Source organism: Corvus cornix, chromosome Z (assembly GCF_000738735.6).
Source record: "Corvus cornix cornix isolate S_Up_H32 chromosome Z, ASM73873v5, whole genome shotgun sequence".
In the NCBI taxonomy this organism is placed as follows: Eukaryota; Metazoa; Chordata; class Aves; order Passeriformes; family Corvidae; genus Corvus; species Corvus cornix.
Window position 1 is genome coordinate 23592792 of NC_046357.1, and position 21685 is coordinate 23614476.

Here is a 21685-nt window from a genome sequence, read left to right on the forward strand (position 1 = left end):
CTTAATGTTTCAGGAATGCTGACAGGAATGAATGAGACATCTGCTACAATAGCTGTTGCTCCAGAGAACTCCACTAGACTTGTAATAATTGAGAGGGTAGTGAAAGCGGCAAACCTGGGTGTAGTCCCTTCTGGTCAAGATAATATACACAGGTAAGATTATCTGTTATTCAGAGTAGGACCATCTTTTAGTATTAATTTGTTAGTCCAAAATTCATCAACATTTGATAGTATTAGGGAAAATTTTACTATCCATACCTTTAAGGCAGAAGGTGCCCAATTATATTGCAGTGTATAATCCTAAGCAGATAGTAACTTGAGCCTAAGTGCTCTGCAGCTCATTATTTGAATGTATATAGAAATGTCTAGACTTTACTGTACACAGTTAGAGGAAATTGTCCTTCCCTTGTTTTGTTTCAAAGGGAAGAGGTAGCCTTTTAAGGCACAGTACTTGAAAGAAGCTTTTGGTGGGGGAGGTTAACTTTTTTCTCTGTTTCCCATAATAAGCAGCCTGCTCCAGTTGTATCACCTGTGAGAAGCAATGTGTTTTCTTACATTATTTTCTGAAGTTCCTATATATATCTGCAAGCAAAACCAGTTATCAGCCAAGAAAGTCATTGGCCCTGTCAAATTTCCAGTTGTCACTTGCTGATTAATCAGTTTCATCCAAATACTGTTGATACAGAATGTCAGTGGAATTGATACAATTGTTGGTTAATGACAGGTTTTAATGTGATTGACTCAAAATATTTAGTCCTGTGAATCTGTATGGCATCTCACTTGTGACAGGAACAAACAGGTTAACCTGGTCTTGAAATAAGAAAATGACTACATCTCTCTTACCATCTACTAAAACTGTTCACTAAATTCTGAATTACCTCTAGTTACCTGAATTTTGATATTCAATAAGAGCAAAGTATCATCTTTGAAAGAAAAGAACAGTGCTTTTCTTTGAAATTTTGCTGACTGAGATGGCTGTTTGAAATGGTGAGAATGCTGTAGCCTACACAAGACTAATAACCTGATATTTCTCTTTGTTGGATGTAGTCTCTTTTGCATTGCTGGGCATGTGTATTGCATTGCATTAACATTAACCCAGCTGGATTTTCCTATGTATTTGATACGGTTAATGATAAAATTCTGTTTCACCATAAAAACATGGCACAGCTAGTGTGATTGCACTGAAATGATTGTCACTGTTGACACCTGATCCTCCATGAAAGAGTCCTCATTTGTTGCATCCCTGAGGGATCTGTATAGCCTGTGTTCTTAATGTCAATTCAAAGACTAGGTGACAGTGTCAATCAAGAGAGACTGAAGTGTCTGCACTATACAGGTGCTCTCCATCTTTACCCTATCTATCACATGAGACTTAACACATAGGGATGGATTGTTTTGTTGACTGAGTCTCAAAAAGGCTCGCTAAAATAATAGCCCAGTTCCTAGCTCAGCCACAGGTTTCCTGGTTGTAGATAAGTTTCTAATTTGATGCTGTTTTCTTTTGCTCTTTCGGTTTCTTTTAAAGGAAGTTTTCTACAAAAGAGTCTATACCAACACTAAATAAATTGAAGATGTGCTTACTGTTGGGTTAAGGCACGTTCGGGTCAAGCTGAAGTATTCAGAATACTTCAGAGCATCCTGAAATCTTCTTTGATTATTTAGATTTAAAATACAGTGTTTTCAGTCTGCCACAATAGTTATAGAATAGACCATAGAATAATCCATCAAGAAAAAAAATGGTATATAACAACTTAAGTGGCCTATGAGAAGTGTCCAGCAGTTGATAAGCATTTACAAAATAGTCTTTGTTTGCTTCACCATAAGTAACTGCAGTTCACAGATATCATGTAGTCGTAATTCCACCTAGATTTTACTGAGAACAGAAGCAGGAACATTACCTAGTTGATACTGTGATGAACCTGTTCATCTTTTAAACAGTGATGCTTTATCATTAAAGTAAATCCTAGATTCACATGAATTAATATTTGAGATAGATATTAGATAATTAATCCTTTCAAAATGCTGAAAAAAATTCCTGAAATAGTTTATATATATATATATATATATATATATATATATATATGTATCTAAAGTATACATATGTTTGGATTAAATGAACTCTGCCGTGAGAAGAAACAAAAATGAAATGTCTTCTGGCAGAAGTCTCATGGATGCAAGAACTGTGACTTTTATTTATGTGAAATGCAATTTCAGGATAATAAAATAAGCAGTCACCTTTTATCTTCTCTAAACAGTTACAGATTCAATAAAAATACATTATAAGTGAATTTTCTAAGTTTTTTGTCGGATTGCCATTTGTCTTGTTTTATTGCAAGTGATCCCGGAGAAAAAAATTACATCCAAGAACTTTTAGCTCATTGTGCTGTTCTGTGAGGACTGCTTCAGCTGACTTCTTGGAAGAGCCTAGTACATACCTTTTTACACAGCAAAAGGAGTACTGTTGTTTGGCATTCTGCGCTGTGCAGCATAAATTATATTAACTTATTAGTTGGTCATCCCCAACTTGAGTATTACTGCTTAATGATGGCTAATGCCAAAAAAATTTGTATTGCCTGGTAATGCAATATACTCATTCAAAATGAAATTGTACGGTTTAATACAAGTGCAAGAGTATCTAATGGACATGAACAGGTGTGTTTCATGGTTTCTTTCAGTCTAAACAAATTCACATTCATGCTGAAGATGTTGTCATGCTGGTGGAACCCAATTACTGGTCCTTAAATTAATAACCCTATTAGGACTTTATTTTTGCACCAAATAAAAATACTTAGAGCGAATATACTGAAGATTTGAAAGTAAATACTTGAAATAAATATCAACAGAGTAGCATATAGTCATCAAAGAAAAATAAAATAAGTGAAAACAAATGTCAACTACATTAGCTATATATCTGAGACTATCATAATATAGCAACACTTTCTTACATCATTTCTTTTCTCTCATTACCATGTGGCTACTAAATTTGTATACTTAGTTACAATGTAATAATTTAATTGTTAAATGAGAGTAGTAAAAAATGCCAGGTGACGTAGTTGATTCTACTTTAAACTCTCATTTCTGACCTGTTTTATTTGAAGTGATAGCTGCAAAAATTTTGAACTCAACAGCCCATCTATATCTATATCTATATCTATGTCTATATATCAGAGCACAGAGTTGCAGGTTACTATTTATATATTTGAAAAATAAATTTGCTATACTATTTTACTTCCTTTAGAATAGTTACCTGATCTTCAACAGAGTTTATTCAAGGGCTTAGATTATGGGGCCTTGTAAGACTACATGCAATGCTTTTGCATGCTCTTAATAGGATTTAACTATTTTATGTATTGATCTCTCTTGCTTTTGCTATTAAGTGGAAACATTATGTAAATTTTAAAAGGCTTGTACTAGAAGCAAGAATGTGAAATTTCAAAAGAGAAATTTTCTTGAATAGGAAATGTGTCTTCTTAAATATGAAAACTTCAGAAAAAAGAGTCCTTTGTTTTCTTAAAATATTTTTTAACAGGAGTGATTAGAGTAATTGTTGGAATATCCGTAGCTCTTCTAATGTTTTGAGAACTGTTACTTGGTGTTGATAAAGTGATTTCAGAGAGAGTCAGCTAAGGCACCAAGCTTCTGTATTTTGGTTCAGACCACATCCAGGGGCACCATTTGAATATCTGAAGACAAAGACACTGAAAGAAAACTATTTGTTCCTGCAGGGAATGAAATCACTCTGAATAACTACCTTTAGAGACCAAGTACTTTTCAGTTGAAATATGCCTGCTGTTTGTTGTCAGTGGGGAAAGTCTACTAGAAATTTTTCCATCTTCAAGATAAGAGGGTACATAATGGAGGACATTTATTCCCTCAAAGTTGATGCTTCTATAGACCATTACTTGAGCTCCTGTTCTCTACTTGGGCAATAACATTCATTGCTTTAGATACAACAACAACAACAACAAAATCCAGGCTGTTCTATTTCAAAATATGATGAGATGAAGACATTACTCAGTTCAAGATTTTCAGTCATATTCTATTTCACTGACACAAGCCTTATTGACCCAGCTTTTCGTGCTAGTGTTACTTTCAAGATGTGTTGCTTATTCTTCTCAGATGAATATTCTAAAAGTTCCTCAGGTCTCTTTCTCCTTTATTCATTTTCAGCTCCTATAAGGATAGGTAGTAATCATATGCTTCACTTTGAATATAGCAAAAGATAACAGATGGTGATAGAATGAAAAGTCTAGTTGCAGACTTTAATCTTTAAAGACTTGAATGCTCTTATAATCCTCTAAAAAATGTCAAAATATCATCTACTGTTATGGAAGACCCTATACATGAAGGAGAGGTGTTTCAGGCTAAATTGGCTTAGGAAAAAAAGTGATGGAAATGCACATAGGAGGTGTTTTTTCCTGCTACCAACAAAATATGGTGCAAAGCTTTAAAAGTGCTGGCAAGTAGCATACAGCAGAAAAATCTGTTCAGAGCTGTGACCATAAACTGGATTTACTTCTTCACTCTCATTTTGTTTTATACTTGTGTGCTTCCATTGACGTCATAGTATAATGTGTAAAGGGATGGAGAATCAGGCTGTCTTCAACTACCTACCTCTCTACCTTCTACTTCCCAAAGCATTTCTTAAATGGGATGAATTGTACTACAGAATATTATTTCCCTCAATGACTGTGGCTCTAAAATTGATGCAAGATAGACCATCTTTTCCACTTTTTTCATTCTTAAAGACTACCTATGCATTGCCCAATCAGTCAGTGAGATTAAACTCTGAGGCCAGCAGGGTGGTTATGAAGAATGAAGTTTAGTCAACCTCAACTTATTTAATAGTCCATTGCACTAGTCTGTTGCTGCTGTTGTATTCTGGAAGGAATCCACAATTGCAAACAGGAAGTAGCAGGATTAGAAAGTGAGCATGGTGTCATATGCACATCTCCATTCTACAGTTCATCAGGATGGCTGTAACCACTGACCTGCACTCTGAGACACACGACAGCTTTAATTTCAGTCCTCAAATTTAACATGGTGAATTCTGTCATTTCAACAACCCAGTATGGGACAATCTGAGGTTTTGGAGAAAATCAAATCTCTTGACAACGAAGCTCTAAAGTGCTTCAGAGTAGCCATTTCACATTTTTAAATGGTGATTTTAACATCCTCTCCATTACAGTCATGAAAGCGGTGATGCTGATAGTCATCTCTTTTTTCTAGACATCACCAGGACTTGTAGAGGGAGGATTCTCATCTCATCTTAGTGTGTTATTGTAGTAGACACCTAAATTAGCAGCAAGCAAGCTAAGTTTTAAACAAGAAGCATGAAACAGCACTTATGCTCATTGCTGGGGCAGGTCTAACGAGTTCAAGCACAGCAGTGCATGCAGTGACTGTGCAGCTTCTGTGACCTACATTTTTAAGGACACTTCACTGAACCACTTAGATATGGTAGTTTGTTCAGAGCTTGCTGTATGCCATTGCTTAGTGTACCCTTAACTATCTGATTTCATGAATAAGCGATTACTGAACAAGATGTAAAATACTGTCCACCTGTCTTGTGGAGGCTTATATTGCTATCCTTCAGCAAAATCAGAAACATACTGTGTAAATCATGTATTATGACAGTAAACACATTGCAGTGGGTGAGAATTCATATTCTGAATAGTATGAAAACAGCAAGACCAAATAGAGAAACTTGCATAAAATGCTTAAAATACAGAAATCCAAGGACCTGTGTTTCACTAGCCTTTATTTCTCACCCCATGCATCAGCCTGACAGTCTGGTTGTATTCACCCCTTTTTATCATTTTGCAACCTGTCATGTCCCATTTATAGTATATTGGCAGACTGATTCTCAAAGGAAAGAGGGTTTTGTTTACAGACAATTTTGATTATCAGAGAATGTTGTGCTTAGTAATCAGTTATCCTCCCTGCATCTTTTTAATCCAGCAACACTTAATGTGGGGAGAAAAGGTATGCAGTTGTGCATGTGTGTAGGTACATTTGTATTGAATCAAACTCCACCTAAAGGGGTCCACGTGGAAAATTTTTCTGTGTATGTCATCTTCCAACTTGTGCTACATTTGGAGAATTCTCAGGTAGGAAGTTAGTGATCACATAACTAACAACTGCATTTGCTTCCAGCATGTCTGCTGTAAAGGAGAGTACCCATCTATTGAGGATAAACACCGTGTATAAATTTCTGAGAAACATAAATTCTTTATAGTTATTCACTTGAATCCAAAAATATGTTCTCAGTAGCTGATAAACAGGTCTATAAATCCACAAAGACCTTTTTTAAGGCTGTTCCTGCTCTGTGTGCAAACACACCTTTTCTAAGGGTTTTTTTACTAAGCAGTTAGCCTGTTGGAGAGCTCCAAGGAAGTGAAATCCACCTCTGCTCCTGCAAAGTAGCTCTTTTGATGCAGTTACCGGGACTGTTTTGCTTCTGTGGTTCCTTAGCTGTGGGGCTCAGTCTTCTTTTTCTACTCTTCCAGAAAGCTTCACTGGGTAGCTGAGTAAATAAACTTGTAATAGTCATGCAGCTTTGATTTTGCTTCCTAATTTCTCAAGTAGGAATTAATTAGAGAGCTAAATACCCTAGGCAAAACAGCTTCTCTGGTAGTCTTTACCTGCAGGAGATGGAATTTTAAATGGAATAGTATATCCATGTCCACAGTTATTTCAGCCTTCATTTTAGCCAGAAGTTGTAAACTCTAAAAGTTTTCTTGATATATGATGGAAGTAGTTCTTGCTTTCTGTTTTGAGGGGTTTGGTTTTGTTTCCTTTAAAAAAAAAAAAATCCCGACTAGGCTAACCATTTATATTTCTTTTAACAGGCAGAACTAGAAGACTTTCTGGTTAGTAATTATTCTTAGGTTAATATTTTTATTAATAGAGGAAAAGAAAGCTAAATTTTATAAACATGAAAGTATTCATTCCATAGTTCCTCATATTACTCTTCCTATTGTAATTATTCCTTAATCAAATCATAATCAAATTCTTAATCAAATCCTAATGTTCCAAAACCTTGAAATTTTCTCTCTGCTAAGAAAAGAGCCCTGTATATTTCATGTATTACCATCATATGAAGATTTTGATTAACTGGTACAAAATACTTGATCAAGAGAATGCCTTCACACAGAATCATTTTAATGCCCTTAACACTGTAGTTATATTTTTGTATTTAAAGAGCTTAGGTGCAAATTGCAAAATATTAAAATAACTTCAAGAAATTAAATTTGATCTTAATATTAAAAGTATATGAGTGAGTCATTTTAGGTATGCGGTTCATCAAAATAGATTGTTCTAGCCTGGCTTATTTGTTGTCCACTAGAGGACAGCACTGCTTTTGTATCTGAATGCTGTAAAGTGATAAATATGTGCAGCATTTTCTTTGAAAAACAAACAGGAACCTTTTGAGCCAGTTATTTAAACAGAAAATGCTTAACACTTAAAGAACTAACTGAGCAGAAGAATATCTTTGATTGTAAAGATCTCTGAGCATGTTTAATATTTTAATATCTTTCTGTAAGGTAATCTACTTTCTTGGAATTAAATAATTTTCCTGCAAATGAAAATTTATAGCCTGTTTTAAAAATGGACTGAGTATAATTCTCAAGCATATATCATATTAAATGCCAAATTCTATAGAAAAAAAAAAGAGTAAAGTATATGAGAAAACAAAATAGATTGAGTATTGCAATTAGAATTTTCTAGGTGGGAGGACCAAATATTTTGATTCAAGCTTTTATCTCATTGGAATTTTAGAGAGGAGATATAAATACCTACATAAAAAACGCTGATATTTTTAAACTAATGATAAATTTGGAAGATGATAAAAAGTTCATGCAGCATCTTTTTGAACATGTGGAGTACTGCTATGTATTGGACAGGAAGTTCAGATGGCTGGCACTTTTGCCTTTTTGTTAGAGGTACAGTGCAGCTGCTTACTGGAAACTGAGGACAGAATCAAAATCTATTTTATCAATACAGATAAACATGGCAAAAATGTGTACATTTGATGGCAAATTATTTTACAATTTTATTGTTTTATTCCCCTGAAAAAATAGATAATGTTGGAAAATAGTTTCATTATTGTAATGAATTAGGTATTTTGAAAAATTTATTCAAAGATAGTGTTAAAATCGCATTTAACAGACTGGAAAAAAGAAAGTCTAATTATCATCATATGATTTTTAACGCAAATATTAATCAAATTTTATTAGTAGTAATCAATGTCAAAATCACCAGATTAAGATCCTGCATTTAGTGGATGTATTTATGCTTACAGTTTTATTATTAGGCTTCCTCTATCCCCAGGTCAGAACTAATACCAAGTACTTCATTTTTGTATTCTAAGACTTACTCAGAGAATGAATACAAGTAAATCAGTAATTCAACCAATTTTTAGATGAAATCTTAATTATAAAGTCAAATCTGTACATAGCAGAGCAAGAGGAAGATTCAGAGTACTGAAACTATAAGTGTAAGTATCTTTGTTGTCCAGTTAACGTGCTGGAAGGTCCTTTGTAGTTACTCATTCTTATTTTTACAAATTGAGGACTAATTCGCAGCAGTATTTTTTTTTTTCCCCTTTGAATATATTCATTGCATAACTTGATTACACATTTGTCATCTTTGGACTAATTATTTTTCTACGGCTAGGGCAGGGCATTGCATCTTCTGATTGTCTTCCATACTAATAGGATTCTGTCTGCTTCAGCAGGCAGTAATTGAAGGCTTCATGTACAAGATTTAAAGAAAGAGCAGAGGAAAAAAAAGTTTTAGCCTCCATGGGCCATTGTCACTGTTTGTGGTAAGCAGTAGAAGAGAAAAAGAAGAGAATTTAGCTTGAATAGAAAAGTCAAAGAGGAAGAAAAGGACCGGACAGGAGAGAGTGTGTTTTAATGCTGTTGAATTATGCGTTACAAACCCTGCTCTGCTGTTAATATCCCGATAGTGAGTGTTCAGGTGTAAATTTACTTTCTCAAATGTTGAATTTTAAAGAGCAGATTTTAAGTGAGTTAGTCTGCTTCTGTATATTCACTGCCATGAAATTTTCATAACCTTTCCTCATAAAAATGCATCTCCTTATAGTGTAGCTGTATTTTGTCTACAAAAAAAGAGAAAATTACTGCCAGTCTGTATTTAGGCTAGTCATCATTGCAAAGTCAGTGTTTGGCAAATGCTGTCACATTGTAGCATCTGATACTCTGTGTTTTCTCTTTATGTCAGCTACATACCAAATTTTTCTGTATGGTTACCATGAACAAATCTTATTTTCATGGGAGGTGACCAAGACTATGTACTTGATTTTTAACTCTTGAAAGACCAAGTCTTTCTAAAAATATACAGTACTTCATTGATATTGAATTTTATTCTTAATGTGTATTTCCTTACCCACTGACAGGTACTCTATTTTTGTAAAAATAATGTATGAACTCCTTCTCTCTGTTTCTGCATGTCACATATGCTTAGAATATTTAACATTCTTTCTAAAAAAAAAGAATTGTTAACATTCAGAATATGCAAATATTTCTCACGTTGTTTTGTTTCTAATCTGCCTTGATTTTATTAAATGGGAAAAATATTAACAGCTGTAAATGTTCCTGAATATTTTAATGATGTAAAATCAGGTTTAGAATCAATATTACCACAGAATTAAATACTCCATCATAGCAGAAACAGCCATCTTGAAACTACTGGAAAATACTTGGTTCTGTTTTCTGGATGTATTCTCATTTGCTTTGTTTTGGGGAGGTTTTTTTGGGGTTTTGGTTTTTTTGTATTTACTGATGCATCCTTTGTTGTAACAGAATCATGCTCATAATATAGTGTCTTATGTTAAGAGTTGTCCACAGGACAAATTCTTTCTTTTAGACCTGCAATCAATCAATTTACATCCTAGATTTAAATGTACCACAGTGCATTTTTCAAGACTTATTAAAGTCAATGATTTCTTGTTGGTTTACTGTCTTTTTTGGTTTAGTTTGGTTTGGGGATTTTTGTTTGGTTTTAATTCAAATTCTAACTGTTAAGGTTTTAAGTATCAACTTGCAGAAAAAGTGAAAAATTATTACCGACCTCATGGGGAAAATCAAAGTTTCTCACTAAGAGTGAACACGTTATTAGTGATTCATTTGTTGCTGCTGAGAGATTTTTCCAGTGGTTTTCTAGGCTTTTCTAGGTATTTAGTTGAGCACAACACATGTTTTAGAAAATCCGCAAGGGTTTCTGGTAAAAGTTAGCATATAAATGCAGTGGTGTGTATTTAGTTGAAAAAACAGCTATTAACCAAATCCTTTAATGACAGTATATTTGAAACATCTAAATAATTGACCTATCAGTTTTACTGCTAGTGCCTGCTGCTTCATCCTGTTATAACTGTATTTAGTTTTACAGATTATACAAGTGTATTTGTCACTCCCCTTAGAAACTACATTATATTCCCTATTCTAAGGAACAGATTTTGGTCTCCAGTGTTCAAAAGCAGCTGTAAACCCGAAGTTCAAAAGCAGCTGTTAACCCACTGTGTGGTTCTCTTCTATACATGCTTTTTTAATGGCGAAATAAGTCTTCCTGTTTTGGTCCAATTCTTCCTTCACCTAGCAATTCCAGATCTTATACCAGTGACCATTGATAGAAGCTGATTAGCTGTTGCTAGTTATGTGTATTAACACTTTGTGTAAAATTATCTGAGTATCAGGCCCTTTGCATCTTGCAAAACACATGCAAATTCACATTTTATTGATTTTATGTGGTTTGTTCAGGGGTATGGAAAAGTGCTATTGATCCCCTAAGTGATTTTGCAAATTCACATGTAAAAATATCAGCACAAAACTCATCTCTCGTGCTTTGGACCACCTTGGCTTTCCCAGAATGCTGACTTTGTATCACTTTCAGCTTTTGATAAAAGAGGGTAAAATCAAGCCTCGGGGCTATGAAGCACAGCAGGAGTGTCAACTAGCAACCTATTTATGTGCATACTCAGAGATAATCTGCTTCTGTGTTGTCCCAAGACACAACTGTTAAGTAAATAAAGTGACTAATAAGACTATTGTTTCTATAATTATCCCCTTGTCGAAGTCAACAAGAGAAATAGTCATCTTCTACATTGCAGCATAAATAGATGAAATCATTGATATAACTAGCTAAGTAGGTAATTTTTGTACTAGTAATATCGTTTTATAACCTTCTATTAAAAAGAGAGGTCTTTGAATGTATCTGTAATCCAGACAAAAGAAATAGATTGACCTGTGATGGATGACATTAGAAAAGTGCCCCATGTTTCCTTAATTAGTATAATGTGTTATGAGATTTTGATATGCTTTGTTTAAAAAGAAAAAAAAAGACAGAAATTACTTCTTGTTTAAAGAGAACTTGCTTCCTGCTTAAGTGGCTAATATTTTAATTAAGTCTGGAGTGAAGTTTTTTGAGTATCTCCTGATAAACTCCCTCCTTTATGTTGATGGTAATTAAACAGATCCCCAAGGGCTTGGGTAGGCGCTTTGCAAGGCCCATGCTGATTGTCAGACAGGAGACGCTGACCAGTTGGTTTGCTCTTGAATAGCCCACAGCGTGCTGTCAGCGCAGCAGTTTGATTTTTCTGTATTGTGAGCTGTTGTCAGGGCTAACTGGGTCCTATTGTGACTGAAGATGTTGCGCAAATTGAGGCAGATGGCTCTGATTCAGACACGTGTCATTCAGAAAGAGGAGAGGAGATTGGCCCTGCAAAGTGGGGTCAGACGGGGTCACAGACCTGCTCCACACTTGTTAGTGTTTTCAAAAGCCCATGTGCAGCAACTTTGTTGTTGAGAAGTAACCAACGGGGGAGGGGGGGGGGTGGAAAGCATGTTGTGCTCCTTGTGGAGGATGGAGAGATGGACGCTGTTGCCATCCTCTTGCTTCCTGTCTCTTGGGCCTGGCTCTGCACACAGAATGAATTAACAGGATTGACAGAAGTTCATTGTGCCTAAAATGGCTTTTCAGTCAATTGTGGTGCTTAAAAGGCTAGTTTTGCTTTTAATTCCATGTAATTAGTGGGTTCTTCATGTCTTGGAATTTAGTTATGGTGCATTAGTCCTAACTTTTGTCTATCTGATTGGTTGGTAGCTTTTTATTTCCTTTGTAGGATTTTTTATCATTATAATATGCTTTAAAATACTGGCAACATTTTTATGATTCTGGAGATAAATTCACCAATAGAATAAACCAGTGTCTTCCTGTTACTCTCATTTCTAACTGATTGTTTTGTATGTTTATAAATTTGACTAGTTTTAGTTTGAATTAATTTCTCAGATTGCAGGAGGAGACACATTTCAGAAAGTACAGGAAGTTTGGCTTTTTTTATGTGTTCTACTACATTTAACATAGTTGTATTGTCTTTGGGGCACCAAATAATGGAAATCCTTGGAAAATTCTATACAGCTGTAGTCAGGTTGTCAGTGTGCATGAATACGGTAGATGAACTGAAGAATCAGTATTTAGATTAAGAAATTACTTAAATAAAATTTAATTTGTACTACTAAATACAAAATTTTGCATGATACTTCTTTGTCCTTCTAAAATGCAAAAATATTTATGCAATGCTGCACAAATTATGTTTGAAGAATTTATGGGAGGTTTTATGGTTTATCCCCTGAAATGCATTAATGAATTTAGAAGTATTTTATTGTATTTGAGTTCATTTAACTCTTGCAGAAAGAAACGCTAGCAGTCTTTGACCTTAAGATCCTCAGTGATTTTTCTCTTTTCTTTTTTATTTTTCCCTTTCTCTCCAGGTTTGCAGCTAAGACTGTGCACAGTGGGTCACTGATGCTAGTCACAGTGGAGCTGAAGGAGAGCTCTACAGCACATCTCATCATAAACACTGAGAAAACTGTGATTGGTTCTGTTCTGCTGCGGGAGCTGAAGCCTGTCCTGTCCCAGGGGTAACCTGCTTACATCTGGACTTCAGAATCTGGCACACAACAAAAGTGCCTGGCATCCACTACTGCTGCCTTTCATTTATAATAATAGCCCTTCCATCTGGCAGAGGGGAAAGAATACACTCTTGACATTCTTGTCTTCTGCTTTAGAATGCTAGTGCGTATCTATCATGTGTGCAAGTCCTTTCCTTTTTTTCTGCTTGCTAACCAAAGAACATATATTTTACTGTCAGTTATCTGCACTTTTAAATGTGTTTCCCATTTGTTCTACCCTAGTCCTTCCCTATCTCTTCCCTTCCCCCACTACCTTCCTTCCCCATCAGTGTTCCCCCCCCGCCCCCATTATAGTGGACAAATACTAGGTAATAAAGTTCAAGGGAAATCACACTGCTTGAAAACTGACTTCAAATGGTAGGTGGGTTCCAGCAACATACACAACAAGTATGTGGTTCAGAGAGAATTTGTGGTGAAAGTGTAAAAACACTGTAGGTACAGCAAAATGATGTCTGTTTTCTAGAAATGCCTGTGAACCTGAGCTCATCTATTGAGAACATTGTTCCTACCTACTGTCATTTTCTCAATTATTTTGTTAAGATGCTAATAAAGTAGTGCCTATGAACAGAGGCTCCCTCTTTCTTGTTTAGGTAGAAAATTGATAACAGACATGCCAGTATTGTATATACCTGGTTAACAAATGAGGTGGACACTACATATGCATCAACAAACTGTTCTTGTGAAAGTAGCCAGTGTTTGTGCTCCTATGATAATTGTCTGCTATATGTTTACATTTTTGTTAATACCAGCAACTGCCTATCTTCAAACTGGCCTACTCATAAAATACTGATTGATTGTTCAAATGAGTATTAAATGAAATACTGATTATTAGACTATTGTGACAAATACTGTCATCTAGCTGTTATGAATAGTTCAGGTCTTTATTTAAAATTTGTTTTTTTAAACTAGATTAAAACATCTTCCGACTTTGTATAAATCAGGGCTTGAGGAAAAGAGAAGTTCATAGCCATATCAACTGAACTAGGCCTGAGAAGATGAACAGCCTTGCACCAGTTGGTGTACCTAGTTTTCTTGGTACAGGTCAGTGATTTTGTCAGGTCACTGATTTTGACCTTCCCTTCACATTCTGGTTACATGGCAGGACAGAAGATGCTGGGCATTTCCATTTCTTATCAGTTCTCCTCACTTCCAAAATGTTTTTTTTCTAGTATCTCCTGGCTCTGCTACAGAGAAGATACTTGAATAGATGTAGCCTTCCTCTGTCACCAGGACCCTTGCAAGGTCCTTAGATGCTGACTAGTGCTGTTCTAGTTTAGGATGATACAAAATGTTGCTTCTTCAAAAGTGTTGCATTACTTCACACTAAATTCTTCTAAAAGTTTCTAGTAAAATTTAGTAGAACTAAAAGGAGGCTCCAATGTGAAGCAGAGCTTATTGGCAAATTCTAAAGAGAGGTTAAGTTTTTAAGGCATTTATCTTGCTCCTCTGTGGGAAATGTAGTTCTGGAGTTTGCTAGCACCCAAAATATATCAGTACTTCTCAGAAAAAGAAACAAGAATCTTATGCCCTCAACAGAAATGTACATGTTCCTAATGAACATTCACATTATTTTCTGAAGTCCTAATCCTGCAAGAAGTTTGCTATTGAATTAGTTTTCAACTGTGATGTAAAAGCTGTTCAAACTGATGAAAAAAATGAATTGTTGTAGAAATCCCAAAGTCCAGAAACCTGGGTAATAAGAATAGCTGGGGAGTTTCTGGTAGTAATTTACATTTTTCAGCACTCTGATGGTTCAAAAAATCTTGGTACAGGTCTTTGGCTGATCATGGAGTAGTTTGGGTTGGAAGGGTACCCTGAAGATCATCTAGTTCCAACCCACCTGCCATGGAGCAAGACACATTTCACTAGACCAGCTTGTTCAGAGCCCTTTTGAACATGGCTTTGAACACTTGCTGGGATGGGGCATCCACATGTACGCTGGGTAAGCTATATCTCACCACCCTCACAGTAAAGATTTCCTTCCTAATATCTGACGTAAACTTACTCTCTTTCAATTTAAACCCATTCTCCCTTGTCCTGTCACTACATGCCATTGGTAATAGTCTTGCCTTCTCTTTTCCAGACCGAACAATCCCAATTCTCTCAGCCTTTCGCCTCTGTTCCATCCCTCTGATCCTCTGGTTGACCTCCTCTGGACTCGCTCCAACATCTCCATGTCCTTCCAGTGCTGGGACCCCAGAGCTGGATGCAGCACTGCAGGTGGGGTCCCAGCAGAGCAGAGCAGAGGGGCAGAATCCCCTCCCTGGCCCTGCTGGCCGCGCTGCTTTGGATGCAGCCCAGGACACGTTTGGCTCTCTGGGCTGTGAGTGCCCATGGCTGGGTCATGTCCAGCCTCTCAGCCACCAGCACCCCCAAGTCCTTCTGGGCAGGGCTGCTCTGATCTGTCCATCCCCCAGCCTGTGCTGATACCAGGGTTGCTCTGACCCAGGTGCAGCACCTTGCACTTGGCCTTGTTGAACCTCATAAGATTCCCATGGGCTCTCTCCTAGAGCTTGTCCATGTGCCTCTAGATGACATCAGATGGGTACATTCAGGTTCCTCAGGTGGTCACAAACCTCGTCTTGGTCAGGCAGCTGTAGCAGACCCCAGCCACAAGGTTCTCTTTGCTGCCTTGGTTTCTGACTCCTACCCCCAGGCTTTCTAGCTGCTCATGGGTATTCTTCAGGGACAGCTCTTCACACTGCTTATTTTTTGGCTTGTGGCATCATTTGTACCCATGTGAGAAAGTAAAAGCAGGTTGTAGTCCATGCTCTTGACAAGCTGGGGTACCCTCCTGGCAGCATCATGGATCTTAGACCCTGGTAGGTGGCATACCTCTTGTGACTCTGTCAGGCCAGCATGATACTGTGATTTGAAAGTTTATGCTGCCTTCCCTGATGGTAATTTGAAGATAAAGTTTATTTAAGGATAGATATTTAAATAGCAATGTATTTCTGCATGTACTAAAACTCAACTGTTGAGGAATCTAAACAAAACCATGGGTACCTGTCTTACATTAACAGTGGAAGTTGCACTCTGTCATAATTCAACCAGTAGCAGTAGTTAACAATAGTTTCTTAGGTTTGCTGTGTATCATTTTTACTCACTTCTTCCATACTTTTCATCATTTGTAGAGGCATATTTAAGGTTGATGCCTGGTCTAAATTGCAATCTAAAATTCACTTTGGAGGGATTTGCTTGTACCATGTAGCAGCAGCTCCTACCTCTGTGGGCAGGCTATTCAGTCAGGAGCTGCACACTAAGAGCCACCTGGCTTCAGCAAGTATCCAGGCCTGGGCACCCTTGGAACATACCTGCGTGCACAGCTTGGGGCACAGGACAAAGGCTAAAGCATAGTACTGCAGGGCTGGTGAGGTGGGTTTTGCTAAGATGGTTAGCGATTTCATCAAGGTCTAGTTTAAGGAGTGGACAGTGAGGGTTATTTACTTAAATTAGCAAGGTTTTGAATCCAACAACATTCAGAAACATAGGAAGAACAATAACAACTACCAGCTCATATACATTACCATAAAGAGGAAATTGGGGTAAAATTTTATTAACTTTAATCATGCTGAATGTATTGAACCTCAAAAAGGATACAAAATTATTGCAGTCTAGTACAAGCTATAAGACTAGTGCTGGCAACTCTGAATTGAAGAATTACGCAGCAAGAACAAGGACAAACAGATAAGAAAGTTTCCATAGTGAGAGATTCATAGTTTACCTTTGCTTTGCTGCCTGGTTGTTTCTACAGAAACACACATATTCCCCTTAGGTTTCTTTACTTTTTTCTTTTTGATAACTAAACTTTCAAATTCAGTTACTCCAAAATAAACTGTTTTGAAAGAATAGGGTGCAAGGAAAAATTGTTTTGTTACTGTTGATGGCAGAATATAAACATAGGCTTGATGCATGACAGTAAAAATAGCATATATTTTTCTGCTTATTTTCCTTTGACATTTTATGATGTTGTATACAAGGATAATGTATTTTTTCCCTTCATACCCTTCTTTAATTCTAATAATTAATTTCTAAAGAAAAATAAAAATGGGTCTGGAGCTAGGGACAAAATAATGGAAGATATAAATAGAATAATACATGGAAGGATGGTGGAAATAATGGAAGTGTTTTTAGAACAGGGACATGATACAGTATAAGAAGTAATGAATTACATGGAAAAGATAAATTGGGCTTTCCTGATGGTCTTTTCTACTAACTCAGGAACAAGGTGACATTTTGCAACATTTCCAAAGCAATATATTTAAATTGGAAGAAGGCATTTACTTTTATTTCCCCTGTTTTTTAAATACAACATGTACTTAAGTTCTGGTCATCCATTGTCACAAGATAGTATGATGTTTACTAAAAATGGGACAAAACTGCAAATGTACTTTAGTAAAGAAATATACAGATATATATTGGATAGGATACAAAAACCCAAGGTCTCTAAATTCTCTTCATCTGAGCCTTTGGGCTAATTACTGATATTTGGTGATAGGATGAAATCCTTTTGTGCACTTTGCTTTGCAATGGTCCATTGCCATAAGTAGTATCAATTTTTTTTTTAAATATTCAATTACTGAACTGCCTAGGTTTGCATACAGTATCTTACATGCTTGAATTAATTTTAACTTAGCCACTTAAATGCCCTAACATGGATTCTGGTAACCAATATACAGGTAGGTTAAATCCCAAGCCCTCATCTGACTCTTGGTGTGTACCTGTAACAAGCATATGAGGATTTGGCTCTGTTCCCTTCTTTTTCTGACAGTTTATTTTTCTCCCCTTCCACTTGTTTTTGTTTGTTTTAACATAAAGTGTGCAGTTGTTTAACACGTGTTATATTAAGTGTTTTGTGGTGCAGAAGCCGTGCTTTGCTATGTTTGCACATGTGCTTTGATTGCTGATAGGAGCCTTTGTTCATGACCCTTTGTGATAAAAGCAATAATTCTGCTGTCTTCATCATAGCTGGTATAGTTGTGCTTTTATGTAGCACAGTCCAGTGAATCTGTTTGGAAAAGAAAGAGATTGTGAATACCACTGCATTTCCAGTCCCACAGTAACTGGTTTTGCCTCAGAGGGTGCAAGGTGAATTATCCTTCAGTGACTGGAAGCTCTGAGCCCTGCTGTGACTGCAGCACTGCAAATCCTGGTCCACTTAAATGGATGTGTACATTCTGGTGCATATACGTTTATATGGCCACAGAGGCAAGATTCATATTGCCCAGAGAGGCTGTGGATGCCCCATCCCTGGAAGTGTTCGTGGCCAGATTGGATGGGGCCCTGAGCGGCCTGGTCTAGTGAGTGACATCCCTGCCCATTAGCAGGGGGGTTGAAACTAGATGGTCTTTAAGGTCCCTTCCAGCACAAAACATTCTATGATTTTATGATCTTTACAAATAGTACTATTCTAAACTCCTTTTTTCCATCATGCATGTATAGGACAGAGAGCAAAAGTGAGTTTTGCTGGCTTCCACCACAGCTTTTCCAGTCCTTTCCAGGTCTCAGCCTGCTCTCATCCTGCTCCTGGTGACTTGCCTCTTCCACCTTCCCAGTCATAGCTTTCAGAGAAGAGGGAAGATGACTCTGCCCTCAGCACCATCTCATGGAGCATATGTGTTGTGAGTTGCCATCCACACCTTCATACACCTCTCTGGCTTAGCCCAGCCCTGTTTTTTCTCCTTGATGGGAAGGATTTAGACTAAGCCTTGCAAAACCAGCTGACAAGTCACACCTTGTTCAGGAAAGAGCAAGAGCTGTTGGCACACTTGGGTCCTGGACACCTTCCCATCCTGTGGAAACACTGGTGAACTCTGGACATGTGGTGGGAAGGTGGTGAAAGCCCTTCTCTTGTAGTAGCCATGACTAGCAGGTCATGGTTTAGCTGCCAGCCATGGCAAATGGTAGGAGGGTGAGGCAGCATGGTGGTGCTTCCAGCCACTCTGCAGAGCTTCAGCCATGCCTTGGACCTTGGGATACCCACCAGCTCAGGCTCACAGCAACACCCTAAGCCCAGCATCTGGAACAGAGTAGGCAAGGGAGGTGCAGGGAAGGGAGGACCCTTCAGAGAGACAGCATCAGCTCTTTTCTTTCTGTAACACATCTGCTGGGGGGATTTCTAGGCTGAGAAGCCTATGCCTGTCTGAGGCCTCCCTGTTGTAACACCTTCCACTCTTGAAGACCCTGACAGACCCCAGCTGCAGGTCCACAAGGGACAGCTGCCTCTGCCCTGGGTTACTGCAGACCCTCTGATCTCCTAAACGGTGCCTAGGGAATTGCTTGTATGTAACAGGGTACCTTGCTGCAGTGGGGCACTCTTTGCAGATGGTGTTTAACACATGAAATAATTTGATCCTGTAGAATCTATTATCTCCTATAATTTTCATTTTGGTTTTACCCTATTTTTTATATTTGTGTGAGGACTATTAGGCACCTAATTGCTCTCTGCATGCACTGGCAGTGCACAAGGTACCAGCACTTAACTGAAACCTGTTTGAGAAGTGAATGGTATGATTCTGAGATGTCAGTTGTGAAGGAGGTAGAAGAAAGAAACACCAGTTCAGTTATTTCTTTAGACTTTTTTTTCAATAATGTCAAAAAAACAGGAACTCATTCCACTTGGTACCAATAGTTCCTCCCTCAGCTGTCTTTATATATGTTTGCAGATGTATCCCCTAAAGCAAAGCAGCAGGATCATTTGGGATTAAAAAGCTCATAACCTTTTCTATGAGACAGCAGTGTTTTGGTGGGATTTGGGGTTGATTTTGGTAATCAGATAATTTCATTGATATGGTTTGGAGTGTAGCCCTACAGCCATTTGTATTTGACACAGCTAGGAGGGAGTACACTGTGGGGAGGCAAAATGTACTCCCTTTCTTTTCCTCTTGCCCTTACTGTGTCTGTGTCAGCACTATGCTAGAACAGCACCAAAGTGGTTACTTTTATCAGAAAACAAAAAAGGCACCTCTTTGATACTGAGTCCAAAAGTAACTGTTCTGCTTTGTATGTATCTGTGGGCCTCTGCCAGTACCTGGATTTGGGCAAAGTTAGTTGGTGGCTCAGCTTCATGTAATTGAAAGTCATCCTGATTTCTGCACTGTGGTGTAATTGCTCAAAAAAACATGTTATTTGATGATTAAGATTCTGGAGTGAATTGTGTTCTTTGGGTTCTTGCACTGTTTCTCCATCAGGGACTTGGTTTCAGTGGTGTGCAGCTGCTGGAGTTGATTTACGGTGCTGCGGCTGTGGCTAGTCATAAATAAATCCTCTTATATAGTTGTTATGAACACCTGTTAGATCATCTGTCAGCAAAGCGCTGTTCACATTTATCATGGTGCGGTAGTTATTTTACCTCAATCCATTTCCGACTGACTCGGCCTCCATCACTGGATTACTATTACCACACCATAATCGCTCGTTTCCACTCCATGTTACAACTTGCAGATAAAAGATTTCACTACTTGGCCAAATTTCATAAATAAAGGAGCAGTTCAGTGCAGTAAAAGTTTATTTTTGTCATCATTTGTCACCCCATTATTCTATAAATCAAATGGAATAGCGCTATTGCTAGCTCAGGCGTTGCTGTCAGCCCTAGGCATAGAAATGGTCCGTTTCTTCTTTTCAGATGAGATGACATGTCTTTCAGACTTAACTGGCTTATGGCTTTGTTTCACCCATTTTATTTTATCGGGCCTTCAAAAAAATCCTTGGGGACCGGAGAGACGAAAGAAGTAAAATGGAATCAGAAAACACAGTAAAACATGCTGCTTTACCTATGTTACGTACATTTCCCTCCCCCGCAATCATTCATTTACAAACTCTTCTGCAAAAATAATGGATCTGGATATAAACAGCCCCTCAATGCATTCTCCAGCTTTATGCAGACTTTATCGTTCATGTCAAACCCTGGGTATGAAAGGCTCCAGACAGGGTTATTCAAAGTCCTGCTAATGCTTGCTCCTAAATGGGCTTCCAAACTTCTCAGGGATTGCATTGTGGGATTGTGTTTTGTTTCAAAGTCTGTGCTGATGACTTGCATTTTGGGGCCTGAACCTCTGATAATGCTGTGCTGTGCCTTGCTACACAGCTTCACAACCAAAACCTTCAGGGTTCAGGATGTTCCTCCATGCCTTCCCAGGCACAGCTGTCACAGAAATGTTGTTTGCTTTTTTTGGCTTTTCAATGATTTCCTAACTCTAGCTATAAGATCTGTACCTGGGCCATGCCTTGATTTTTTGGCTCTGTGTCTGTTACAGATGCTTGGGGTTTTCTTGATTTATTGAGAAGTTAGGAGATGGATCTCGGACTAAATTTTGAAGAAAGCAATATTCCTTGGTTTAAAAAGAGCCAGATAGGATGATGATAAAGAGATGGGGTAATAGAACAGGGTTTATAGTTGATATTATACTTCTGAGTTGGTTCTAATTCAAGTTACATTCTTCATAGTCATTATGTAGCTCATAAATTCAATAAAGTGTTTTACTATTACTATAAAAATGACAGGAGGGGGGTTTTATGTTGTAAGTTTCGTTAGTTGGTCTTCCTGTTTTATGTTGAAGTTCTCAGGCCGTTATGTCATTAAACTCCTTGGAGTCTGAAGAGCTCAGACCCCTCTGTTCCTTATCACTGGTGCAGTGCCTGCTGTGGGGCAAATGTCTGTGTGACCAGTCTCTGTCCACCATCACTGTCCTT

The 21685-nt window shown here is 37.6% G+C and overlaps 1 protein-coding gene across 3 annotated transcripts in view; it reads left to right on the forward strand.

The window, feature by feature from the left end:
- The window catches only part of AP3B1 (adaptor related protein complex 3 subunit beta 1), a 155105-nt gene extending 141546 nt beyond the window's left edge, over positions 1–13559 (forward strand). For 2 of the 3 annotated variants that reach the window (XM_010413934.4, XM_010413936.4), the window contains exons 26-27: positions 14–152; positions 12794–13559. In XM_010413934.4, the coding sequence (XP_010412236.3) occupies positions 14–152; positions 12794–12947 (293 nt within the window). In that variant the 3' untranslated portion in view covers positions 12948–13559. Of the gene's footprint in view, positions 1–13; positions 153–12793 lie in introns of those variants that run through there. The other variant, XM_010413937.4, reaches the window with a different exon arrangement.
- Positions 13560–21685: the final 8126 nt, after the last annotated feature.